The sequence below is a fragment of the Natrix helvetica genome, assembly GCF_964273705.1.
Source record: "Natrix helvetica genome assembly, chromosome: 6".
NCBI classification, from domain to species: Eukaryota; Metazoa; Chordata; class Lepidosauria; order Squamata; family Natricidae; genus Natrix; species Natrix helvetica.
In genome coordinates this window covers 57,888,816-57,902,264 of record NC_138553.1, presented here as the reverse complement: position 1 = coordinate 57,902,264, position 13,449 = coordinate 57,888,816, and the positions used below count along the sequence as shown (strand labels likewise).

General features: G+C 43.1%; 1 protein-coding gene across 1 annotated transcript in view; it reads left to right on the top strand.

Moving 5' to 3' along the window:
• Positions 1 to 12,640, top strand: part of IMMP2L (inner mitochondrial membrane peptidase subunit 2) — a 142,728-nt gene extending 130,088 nt beyond the window's left edge. Inside the window, exon 6 of the mRNA XM_081957468.1 lies at positions 11,959 to 12,640. Coding sequence (XP_081813594.1) covers positions 11,959 to 12,078 — 120 coding nt within the window. The 3' untranslated portion in view covers positions 12,079 to 12,640. The remainder of the gene's footprint in view (positions 1 to 11,958) is intronic.
• The last annotated feature ends 809 nt before the right edge of the window (positions 12,641 to 13,449 follow it).

Below are 13,449 nucleotides of genomic sequence, written 5' to 3'. Positions count from 1 at the left end.
GGGAACACCCCCCACCCACCCCCAAGGTATTTAAATGCACTGACCTATTCTAGACTATGTCCTTCTACTCTCCAGGAATATTGAATAGGTTTTTAGCAAAACCCAGGATTTTCAATTTAATGAAAAAGAGAACCCAATGATTTTGTCTACAGTACTGTGGTATTGCTGCAATTGCTGCAATTCAATCCAACTTGTGAGATAAAGCAGCAAAACATCTAAACAGGTTCTGGATAAAATATGCTTTATAGGACTTGTCTTGTAATTGAATTGAAAATTGAAAAAATAGTTGAAAAATAAATAATCAGCTATTCAGTAGCACAAGTAAAAGAAGAAATAATTAGGAACATATCTTTGTTCATTACAGAAAGAACAGTAGTGAATAGTTACAGAAATTATTCAAAATGCATTAATATTAAAGAAACAATATGGTTGCTGTTTGCTACAGGAACTAATGTCTTCTTTTGAAAATGATAGGAATAAATTGTATAATTGCTATGTGAGTTAAAGAAACTGAGGAAATATTTCTCAAAACAATGATAATGAAGAAAATATCATTTGACTAGAGTTGAAAAAAGGGTAATAATCTTGCTTTAATGAGAAAAATATTTTAGCCAAAAGATTTTAGACTATGTAACTAACCTTTTTGCCATGATTGCGACCTCTTCCAGAGAAGACTTAAAGGGAGCCAATGGAGGATTGAAAAAGAAAGGATTTATAGCTTTGCTGGTTTTGGAATCAACAGAATACATTGATTTCTGAGGAGAAAAATGACAGTGCTGTTCTGTGTTGTCAAGATGGGAATGGTGTATATCAAACTTTATTTGAATGCTTAGCAAAAAAACATGTCTCTATGCTACCACAGAACTACATTAGGGGTGGGTTTCAAAATTTTTTACTACCTATTCTGTGGGCATGGCTTGGTGGTCATGTGACTGGGTGGGCGTGGCCAACTTGATGTCACTCACCAGGAGATGCTATGGATTGGGTAAAATGTGGTGAAGCTCACTTAACAACGCTATTGCTTACCAACCAAAATTGTGGGCTCAATTGTAGTCATAAGTCAAGGACTATCTCTGCCTTCCTCTGCATGGCAGCCTTGTCCTAGTAAACTCCTTCTCCTTTCCGGCAATTTTCCTCTCCGTTAGAAGCACCAAAATAATCCAGACAATGTAAGGTTTCCTGCTGCAACCGGGGGTTGTACTCGATGACCTCTGAGTAGCCTTCTAGCCCTAAATTGCTGTGCTGTTTTTCTTTCTTTCTTCTTTCTTTCTCCCTTCCCTCTATGGGAAGCAACCCCCCCCCAAAAAAAAATATTACTCCCAGAAAGGCTCATTACACATTCCTGCCAGATAGAGATAATGAGATAATGATAATCACAAACAGGAAATGATCCAAACCCTTTTAGAAACACAAAGCCTATATTGCACAAACCCCAAAACTTCAAAAACATAGAACCATATAAGAATTCTACTTTTTATCCAGTTTGTTGTTCAGTTGACCCAGAAACAAACTTCCTTTTGAGCAGATTTTCAATTTAAAGCAGGTTTCAATTTAAAGTTTGCAGCTTTAAGACTTGTAGACTTCAACTCCCAGAATTCCACAGCCAGGCATGCTCAGTTCTGATTTAAAGCAACAGCATTTGTTTTTCTCCTTTGCTGAATCCCGGCTAAAAAGTGAGATTCCTTCTTTCTTTTTCTTTCTCTTTCTTTCTCCCTTCCCTTCCTTCCTCCCTCTTTTAGTTTTTAAAACCTCTTTTCCCTTCCCTGAACTGGCAGGGAAAAAAGGCTTAACAAAAAAAGCTTCTGACGAAGGTTCGGGGACATGATCGAGTCTTCCATGCTTCCTTCCGGTGGCTGTCACAGTTTCGGTCCAGCACACAATGGCAGTCTTTTCCTCTCCATTGGGTTGAAGAGCCTTCTCCAGACCAATCAGGGAGTTTGTGGGCTCTCTGAGTTCAGTGGAATGTCCTCTCTTTGTTCATAGCTCATTCAAGGTGATTTTTGGTCCAAACAGATCTCCCAGCAGCCTGGATTTCAATGTGGTCCCCAGAGCTCTGTGGGACGTGTTATATTGTTGTGATGTCAGCCAGGCCCCCAGCATCCGTGGAATTATTTTGAGTGAGGTCATATGGCTAAAAAATGTAAGCATGTGCCAAAGGTTTTTTGTGCATTTAGGAATATGAACATGGCTTTCTTTATTTGTTGTTGATGAATTCTAATTAATTAATTATAAAACTGTTAGTATCCTTTAGGTTCCTTTTCAGAATATAATGTGTTTGATTGGTTTATATCATAACTGGAATGCAATAAGGCAAATATTTACAGTATAGTTTTTAAGGGGAAAATTGAATAAAGAGGTCAACCCAGATATACATGAATAGTTAATGTTATAAATATTTGTGTATCAGTTAAAGTTCAACAAAGGGGAAGTTAGAACGCATATATTTATTTATAAAGTTTTAGTAACTTTCCTACTACCTACCCACCTTTCTTTTTATATTTTTAATATCAAAATAGTAGAGTTTTGGCACTCAGGTCAGAGATTCAAATTCTTTCTAAGACTGTCAAAATAATTCATGTTTTTATGGTTAATTTCTTATCAATTATATGTTCTAATACTCCTTTAACTTTGGAAACCACTTTGACCAGTTATTTATTTATGTTTTTCCTTTTTTGTTTCTCTTCCTTCTCCTTCTTCTTCTCCTTCTCCTTCTCCTTCTCCTTCTTCTTCTTCTTCTAAACATGATTAATAAATAGAAAAATCAGTAAAAGAAAAATCAGTATGAGAACTTTTATTTTTTTTAAAAAATGAAAATGTGATAAATAAGTCATCCTTATATAGAAAACTCTGCAACATTTCCTCACTACTAATGATATAAATTTGCAACAGTCTGCATCTGACATGATTTTAACTGTGTATTCTATTTTACAGAATTTAAAAAGTAGGCTACACATCATTCATTTTTTTTTTGTCATATTATAGGCCAGAGCTATGAAATCCAAGATCAAATGGACAGGGTATGCTTATCTATACTAAAACAGAGTGGTGGCTTTATATATATATATATATACATACATGTGTATATGTGTGTGTGTATATACATACACACACACACACACACACACACACATACACACACACACACACACACACACACACATATATATATATATACATATATATATGTGTGTGTTGTATTTGTGCTGATAAATAAATAAAGGGAGACTAGTATGGATCCATTTCAAGCTGTTTAGCTCACATCAGCTAGCCATACCCTTACTGGGATTTGAACCTGGGATGTGTTACATATTAGGCAGACTTGCTAGCCACTACACCACCGGTTCTCCTCCTTTATCAGCTAAGCCAGGGAAATAAGTATGTGTTTGTGTTACAACCCCTGGTATGCCCAAATATGGGAGGGAGCTCACTCCTCCCTCTTTCTGTCCTTCAGCTCATCACAGAAAACCATGCAGGCAGAAACCCTCCCATATTTGGGCATACCAGGGGTTGTAACACAAACACACACACACACACATATATATATAAAACTAAAATAAACTTTTAAAAATCTATCAAGATTTCCAGGTTTCCTGAATCCCGGGCTCTCCGAGCACTCCCCCAATATTTGGGGTACTTGGGGGGAAATCAGGCAACCATGGCAGAAGGTGGATTATTGGGAGAAAGCCTGATTTCAATGGGAGGAAGTCGGCCAGCTCCCCATCAGAGCTCTATGCTTCCACACTGTGATGTCTTCCCCAGCAGCAGAAGCAAGAAAGGATGAGTACTTTTAATTAATTAATTAATTAATTAAATTTCTAGACTGCCCCCTCTCCCCGGAGGGACTCGGGGCGGTGTACAGGAAAAAATTGAAAACATACAAACAATCATACACATAGGTAAAAATCCAATTAAACAACCCCTGTACAATTTATAAAAATTAAAAAACAGACCTTAAAACCAATCTTAAAAATTTAGAAATAGGACTGAGGTGGGATAGGTGGAATTAGGCCAAGCCGGCTAGCTGGAATAGGTGGGTTTTAAGTTTCTGACGGAAGGAGCGAAGATCAGTAGTCATTCTAATGTCGGGGGGGAGGTCATTCCAGAGGGTCGGGCCCATCACAGAGAAGGCCCTTCCCCTAGGCGTCGCCCGCTGGCACAGCCTAATGGACGGCACCCGGAGGAGTCCCTCTCTGTGTGAGCGAATCGGCCGGAGGGATGTATGGGGCAGGATACGATTCCGCAAATAACTAGGTCCTGTGCCATGGAGCGCCTTAAAAATGATGGTCAACACCTTGAAGCGCACCCGAAAAACCACAGGTAGCCAGTGTAGCCCGCGCAGGAGAGGTGTTACATGGGAGTAGCTAGAGACTCCCGAGACTGCCCGCGCGGCCGCATTCTGAACCAGCTGCAGCCTTCGGGTGCATCTCAAGGGGAGCCCCATGTAGAGAGCGTTATAGTAGTCTAGCCGGGATGTCACAAGTGCATGAGTGACTGTGCGAAGGGCGCTCCAGTCCAATAGGGGACGCAATTGGTGCACCAGGCGAACCTGGTGGAACGCCCCCCTGGCCACGGCTGTCACATGGTCATCCATGGACAGCCGGGTATCCAGAAGGACGCCCAAATTGCATACCCGATCCACGGGGGCCAGACGTTCACCCCCAATGGCCAGTGAGGGAGTGAGCTGGTTGAACCGGGGCACCGGTAGCCACAGCCACTCAGTCTTGGACGGGTTGAGCTTGAGTCTGTTACTTCCCATCCAGATCCGTACGGCTTCCAGACACCGGGACATCACTTCGATGGCATCGTTGGGGTGGTTTGGGGTAGAAATGTACAGCTGGGTATCATCCGCGTACAGATGGTAGTCTACCCCAAACTCACGAATGATCTCGGCCAGCGGCTTCATATATGTATTGAACAGGAGAGGCGAGAGGACCGACCCTTGTGGCACCCCACAAGAGAGTGGCCTCGAAGTCGACCTCTGCCCCCCTGCCAATACAAATTGCACTCGGCCAGAGAGGTAGGAGGAGAACCACCGCAAAACGGTGCCCCTCACCCCCAACCCCTCCAGTCGATGCAATAGTATACCATGGTCAATGGTATCAAAAGCCGCCGAGAGATCTAATAGGACCAGGATGGAGGAGCAACCCCCATCTCTGGCCCTCCAGAGATCATCCACCAACGCGACCAATGCCGTCTCCGAGCTGTGGCTGGGCCGGAAACCGGACTGGCACGGGTCCAGATAATCATTTTCCTCCAAGTGGCGCAGAAACTGTTGTGCCACCACACTCTCTACAACTTTTGCCAGAAAGCAAACATTGGAGACGGGACGGTAGTTGGCTAACAAAGCTGGGTCCAGGGAAGGCTTCTTGAGGAGGGGCCTCACCACCGCCTCTTTCAGGGCGGCCGGCAGAAACCCTTCACTCAAGGAAGCGTTGACTAACTCCTGGAGCCAGCCTCGTGTGACCTCCCAGGATGCCAGTACAAGCCAGGAGGGACACGGGTCCAATAAACATGTGGTGGCTCGCAGTCGCCTACGCAACCTGTCCATATCTTCGGAAGCAACAGAGTCAAACTCCTCCCAGAATGGGACCTCACGACCCGCCTCCGACGTCCCTTCTAGAGGTTTTGGAAATTAACCTCTAAAGCAACTGAGGTAGAGTTCCCTTATCCCAATTCCCAGATACAGGGAATGGTCTCAAGCAAGCTGGCAAGGGTGGACTGGAGATGGGACTGGAAACAAGCCAGGCTCCCAAAACCCCAGATGGAATCCCTAGAGAATGCAAAAGAGCAACTGAGGGAGGATTTTGACCAAGCCACCTTTCATGTTGAGGGGCCATCATGCTGCCCAAAGGAGAGGGGAGGGACATCTGATCCTGTTGAAGGGAGGACTGGAGACTGCAGACTGGAGTGCAGCCTCCCTCCCGATAGAAGGAGAAGAAGCCCAAAATGGCAACAGTGCCACTCCCACGCAGCAGACAGGCTGCCAAGAGCAGGCAACCCCCTCCCTCTCTCTGAACTAGGGGTGAAAAAGATGACCAGCCATGTCAGGTGCAAGCATACAGAGGCCAACAGGAGGTTGGAGGAGTAGGGCTGAATGACCCACCCCAATTCAAGGGAAAGTTTGACGGAGACTTAGACCAGCTAGCCCTATTCCTTGATTCGGCTGATATCCATCTAGAATGCTATGGGCACCTCTACCCATCTCCCAAAGCCAATACCATTGCACAGGGTCTAGAGGGAGAAGCAAGGGAATGGCTAGCAGCTCTCCACAAAAGGAGAGCCCCCCAACTGCAAGACATAGATGACATAAATACACAGGGGCAGGCAGTTTTGGTGCAGTTCCTTGTTTAGTCTGTCTCTGAGGTGGTAAACCAGCAAGCATTCCAACCATCCCATGAACTTCCCAGCTAGACTGCAGAACTCCTGAATGTATTCAGCTACTGACCTATTCCCTTGCCTTATGGTGCAGATCCTGGACTCCACTTGGAGGGCTTGTGCAAGGTCTCCAAAACTAGCTCAAAGCTCATCCAGGAAGGCATCCACATTCCCCAACTTCGGGGCCCCTTCATAATGGAAAATACCAGCCAGTTTGCCACCTCTCCTTCTAGATTTGAAGTAATCACATTCATATGGACAACTTCGTACAGGTGCATTACGAAGTAGTTCCATATCTAGTTCAGGCTATGGACTAGCTTCTCTGGCCACCCATCAAACATGGTTTTCAAAGGTCATCCCAAACCAGCACATAACTCGGTGGTAACCTCATCGTCTGTGGAATTGCTTGAGCCTGAGCTCCTGCCACTGCAGGGATTTCCTTGGCTTATCTCACTTGGACTGCATCTCCCCCTGGGTGAATCCCATCTCCTTGGGCCACACTCCCCAGCCTCACCCATTGGTTGAAGGTGGGGATGGGGTCACCAACACTTTGCTAGTCCCAAGTCCTGCTTCCGGGACTGATTATTTCATTACCTCCATTCCAACAAATCTTTTGCACAATTGCTCCACAGAAGGGATATGGCATGCTGTCAGCAATTTCTACTCCATCAGTTCTTCCCAATCTGCAGCCCTCCAGAGCTTCCATTTTCTCCCTCGAGTCATGGCCACTCTGGGTGGGATCAAGGGGAATTCTACTTTGCCTGCCTTCCTCACTCCACTTGACCATCACATCTTCAGTCAGGGCAAATGGATCCTGCCACGACTCCTTCCTCATGCGGCTGCTCCGTTTTCTCTGCCCTCACCTTGGATCAGGTCACCACCATGTGCATCTTGGAGTCAGCTTGGGCTGCTGCCAGTGACTTTCAATAAGGGATTAACCCAGGCTTTACTGCAGCATCAACTTTCTGCTCTGCTCTGGACATTTTTATGTTACGTCTCTTGGAGGCATCCAAATAGGCTGTGTTAAGTTAAAGAGAGCTGGTTTAATGTCAACTGTCCAACTAGTGAACCCAAAACAAGGAAACACTCTCAGGATGTTTAAATTCCTGAAAGTAAATCTTTATTGGATCATTTTGGTACTGAAGAATCAAAAGCGGTTCTGATTTTCCCATGCAATGCTTGCTTAGTTAATGCTTTCCCTTTCTCCCCAATCCTGGGTGACCACATTGTCCAATTATGAGATGCCCTTTTGTTATGGGAACAGTACAACTCTTTCTCAAATACCTGCAGTGGTGACCTTGATGGTTGCCATGCTCTCACAGTCCATGCACACATTCTCAGCATTCTATTTCCCCATTACCTCCCTTCAGTTCATTGACAAGTTGAAAAGATTAGGTTGGAAAGAAACAAAATGGTTCAATCTTGACAGTCACATTTTGTTTGTTTTGTAAAAAGGTGTCAGGGTTCCAAGTAATAAATGCATAGCAAACAAGACTCCGAGGCATGTAGACAAAAGGAAATTAGTTTTAGGTTTGTCAGAATAACTTTTCCCAATTTCCATTCCTATTATCTGAGTCCTACTTTGGGCTTTGAACATGCTAGTTGGATCATGCTTATACAGGTAATCCTTGCGATACAACAGGGCATTTAATGAATGTTCAAAGTTGCAACACAGACCCCAAAAGCTAAATATGAATCTGTTTCAAAGTTACAAACTCTTCAGCGTGTTCGCGATCATTTGCCCTTATGACCAACTGCAGAGATGTTGCAGCACAACACACTTATTACCCTCCCATCCAGCCCCATCAAATCCTCAGAGGCACTGGGCTTGCTTTGCCAATATACTGGTTCCATGCACTCCTCCCCACTTCCACTCCCTGGTCACCATTCACTTACTTACCTTTTGATGAAGTCTAGAACTCAGGAAGTCAGGGTAGAGAAAGCTGCTCCCTTGCTGAACCACATGGCACAATCAAGAAGAAATCCTGTCACTTTTGCTTCCTTTGCAATCCTTTCCTATCCAGGCAGGATAAATTGGTATTATTTATTCTTAGTGCCACTAGCGTTAGCTTTACACTAGTATTTCCATGCATCTTTCCATGGCTTTCATTGACTATGAAAAGGCATTTGTCAGTATTCCAGCAAAAAATAATTAATGTATTGCTCAACCAAGGTGTAGAGATTGCTTACATGTCTACACAAGAAACACAAAGGGAAGGAGGGAGGGAGGGATGGAGGGAGGGAGGGAGGATATTTTAGTTTAAGAATTCAGTTGTAACAATTCTCTGGGAGAAAGACTGCCTATACCAGCATGGCGAACCTTTTTTGGCTCGCATGCCATAAATGGGGGGAGTGCAGGGGGGGCATGTGCAGGTGTGCTGCACCCATAATACAATGTGCGGCCCCCCAGTGCACATGCACACACTACAGGCATGACCCACCATTTTTTGCATGCTTTTTTCACCCTCCCCAGGCTCCAGAAGCTTTATAGGAGCCTGGGGAGGGCGAAAACAGCCTCCCCCGCCCCCCAGTCAAAATGAACCTCCGAGCAAACCGGAAGTCCATTCCTGAACTTTCATTTTGCCCGTAGGGCTGGTTTTTTGCGCTCCAGAAGCTTCAGGGAACCTCTTGAAGCCTCCGGAGGGCCTCCGGGGGGCGGGGGAGGCTCTTTTCGCCCTCCCCAGGCTCCTATAAAGCCTCTGGAGCCTGGGGAGGGTGAAAAATGGCTTTAAAAAGGGTGACCTCATCTGGCCAACGCGTTTATGTGCACTGGCCAGCTGACAGGGCAGCCCCTCGTGTTCCCTGACAAATGACTCAGTGTGCCACCTGTGGCACGCATGCCATAGGTTCGCCATCACTGGCCTATACATATCAAGGATTGAACTTCCAACACATATGCTTTAATTCATAGGCCCTGTCTGTAACATTTCTATGTAAGCGGTGATTTTGTGCCAATTAATGCAACTTGTCAAAGTTTAAGATAGTGCCATAAAAAGATGTGATGATGATTCCATTTGCTGCAGACATGGAGATGCCATTCCTGAGGAATGGAGTTCAAAATTTAGAAAAAAGTAATCCCATGCATGCATTTCTTGCCTCACTAAGCTCTGTTTAGCTAAAAATATGACAGCTAAGCCAGTGAAACAAGTCATTATCGGATGACTTCCGGCAGCCAAAGGCGACGGACACGTGCGTCTGCCTTCTCGCTGCCTTGGTGGACTCCCCTGGATCTTAGGAGAGCACAGGGTGCCTTGGAGTGGTGCCCTGCCATAGGGGCGGTTTGCTGGGACCCCCTGGAATGGCTGCGGCTGCGGGGGGGTCTCCAGCTTTGCCCCAGGAGCCGTGGAGCATAGGGAGCGCGCGGAATGCCAACACGCACTTCGCCAAGCGCAGCCAGGAACGAAATGACTAATTTGAATGCAACAGCTGAAGCGCGGTGAGGTGGGGGCTCTCCCCGGGTCTTATACAGTTTAATACCTTATTGACTGACTTGCAGTTTTTTCCTGGACTTTGTTTCAACCAGTGGAGGAGTTAAAAGTGGAGGGGGGAGGGAATTTCCACCCCCCTCGGAAAAGCGGCACTTGGAAAATCTCTCCCTTGCAAGGGAGAGAGAGAAAGTTCAAAAAAGTTTAAAATACTTTCACTTCCCTTAATTAATGGGGGGGAGGAAAAGAACCCCCCCTTTTTCTCTCTCTCTTTTGACTACAACTGTGACAGAAAGGATGGTTGAACTGATTCTTCTCTAAGCTATCTATGGGAACTCTGACTTTGTTGTTTCCTGACCACCGGTGCTGGCTGAGCCAAGATGGCTCACTTCCTCTTTCTTCTTTGTCTTTGAGCATGAGACTCCTCCCTTGAAAAACTTTGTTGCCTTGATTTAATTTCCACCCCAGAGACCTCCAGGAGCCTCTTCAAACAAACTTTTCCCCTGGATTTGGAATGTTTTGATCCACACATCTGCTTTGGTCTTGAACTAAACAACTTATTCTCCTTTGGATTTGCCTGTTTGGTGGTCTCTACCGGCTACGGACACCATTCCCTGTATAGAACAATAACTATATCCAAGCTTCATGATGGGTCCCAAAAAATTACCACCTGGAAAGGCCTCATCGGCCCCAACATCTTCTACGTCTAGCCCTATTGCCCACCAGTCACAATTGGGGTCTTTTTTACAACCTAAAGCCCCTGAAGAGAGTTTAAAGGATTTCTCTACTCAGCAGATGCTTCAGGCCCTCTTAAAGGGACAGGATGAAATGAAAAAACAGCTGCAGGACTTAAATGACCAGCTCAGAGAGACACAACAAAAAACCACACAGAATGAGCAGCAGATAGGTGTACTGGAGGAGGGTGCGGTTGGGATGAGGAGCGGCCTGGAGGCAATCCAAAGGGGGAATGTAGAATTTGAGAATCATGATAAAAACGGAATTTGAAAGGATGTATTTTTTTCTTAGGTTTCAAAATTTACCAGAAGTCGAAAATGAAGATCTTAAAGAGATTATGACCACAATGTTAGCAGAATATATTAACAGAGATAAACAACAGCTTGGGTGGGATATTGACTTGATTTATAGGATTAATTCAGCCTATGCAAGAACACATAATGTTCCAAGGGAAGTTCATGTTAAATTTCTTAGAAAAACCACAAGAGATGAGGTTCTAGGAGCTCAAAGGGGAGGACCATTAAAATATAAGGATAAAGAAATAACCATTCTTAAGCAGATCCCAAAGAAAGTAAGAGATAAGAGAAGGAAATATACCTTCTTAACAAAAAAAATTATATAATAATGGGATTTGGTTCAGGTGGCTGTTACCAGAAGGCATGTTGATTTTTTGGGAGGGCAGTAGAATTAGAATTAACACAGTTGCGGAAGCAGAGGCTTTCATGAAAAAACATACTGCTCTATTAGGTGATCCTATACAAGATACAAAGCAGGGAGGGCTGAGGCTCTGTCAGTGGATGGGGGGGAAGGGGAGACAACAAGAAGACTCAGATCACAAAAGTGAATTGAAACACTATTCCAAATGTTGTTACAATGTATTTTCAAGGAAGTGACAAAAGTAAAATGATTGAAACATACTGATGATTTGGTGTTAAACTTAAAACTGCTAATATCTATGTAAATGTTCATAGTTTTTTATTTTTCCTTTTTGTAAAAGTTGCGAGACCCGGGGGGACTTCTCCCCCCCCCGCACGATGTAGCTGTCAAAATGTTCTATGACCTCTTAACCTTTTTCCCTTGTAAAAATTTTTAAAACCAATAAAAAGTTTAAGAACAAAAAAAAGAAACAAATCATTATCATTTATGATTATTTATTTAACTAGAAAATTTATATGAACCAAGTTAATAAATGATTACACAGTTTGGTTAACTTGCTTTATCATTATAATTTCTCAACACCAGTCCTATTACAGAAATATTCCCATATTTTAGACTGAGCTCACTGTTCAAGCAAGATTTAGCAAATACTCTTTCAACAAGTTATAAAATGTCATATGTATATAAAATACCATATGTACCCACCTCTTTTAGCCATTTCCTGTTAGCTATATTACACCTGTGCTTTCATTATTATTTTTTTCAGATCTCTCTTGGCCTTCTGCATGCTCGTGCTACTCATATACTTTGGCCTCCAGAGCGTTGGCAAAAGTTACAACCCAAGCTTTTTCCAGAACGCCAGCCTTTTCAGCGTGACCATGAATGACTAGTTTGGATCTGTTAGAAAACTTATAATTGAATTTGGTATGACTATATGAAAAGGGTGGTGGTGATACTTTTCTTAATAAAAGGTTGGTACCAATGAAATACCTCATTGCTTCCAAAGCAATTCTGTTTTGATTTTAGCATTTCAGCCACCCCAAAATTCTACAAGGCTTGAACACTTTGGTCTAGTGTCTTAATTTTATAGACAAAAAATATTTGTTTTACTTTTTTTTTTTCATTACAAGTTTTAGGTTTTTTTTCTTTTATTATTTGTTTTTTCACAGTATACTAGATGTTACTACTGAATGGTAAAATATGTTATCAGCAAGTAATTCATCATTATTTTAGATGTAATACTTTATGTATTTTAATACTTTATAAGATATAATTGTTTTGAAGGAACAATATTTCTAATGAAGAAAACTATGCCCTAGAATCAATTTTCCCATAAATATATTTCATTAAATGTTGTTTTACTTGTTATTACTGTAATGATTACATTAAATTGTATTTGCATTGCATTTAAAGATATTTAAAATCTCTATTTCTAATGTAGTCACTCACTGACAGAATAAATACACTGAATTGGAATATACTTTACAGAAAACCTCTAGTCCTTATTTTACTAAATATTTAAGTATGATAAATGTGATCAGAACTGATTCATTTTTTTGAGGATATTTTGTCTTTAATTCTATAGCTATTTTGCCTTGTTTAAAAGTAACATGGCTTCCTGCAGTGAAGTCATCATGCTGGGGTTGAGGAACAGCAGCTCCTGTAACCTGTAACCCTAATTTCTTTATTTGGGCTCACTTTTGAGCACTGCAGAACCCAAAGGGATTGGCAGATTCAGGAGGAAATTCTGAAGACACTGGGGTGGTAAGGCAAACTCCCCAGAGGGTAGGAGAAATCCACTAAATGGATGAAGATTTATCCTGTCATTTAGACAGGACTGGAGCAATGGCGGCCGCATAAGAGGGAAGCGAATAGAGAAAGCACTTGAAATTGAGGCATTTGTTATCATCGACAACCCAAGAAAGAGCACAATGTGAAATTGACGGAGCAGGTGAGCTGGAAAGAAAAAGGCTCTGTGGTGAAGACTGTTTTTACAGTCTGGATTGGTGCCGAAAAGCAGTGAGAGTAGAAGCGGGGAGCGGAAAGTGGCAGCGTGAATAATAAAAGAGAAGTGATCATAGAGGAAAACCCGATAGCAGAGTGAAGAGAAAGCAGAAAAAGCCAGCGTTTACAACAGGATCAGTATACTGGGTGTTGAGAAGACCTGACAGGCACACAAAGGATCATATAAGAGTCGGGCTAGTTTTTTTTTGTTGTTGTTGTTGTTCGAAAGAATAGCCGAACTTTGAAGAGAGTT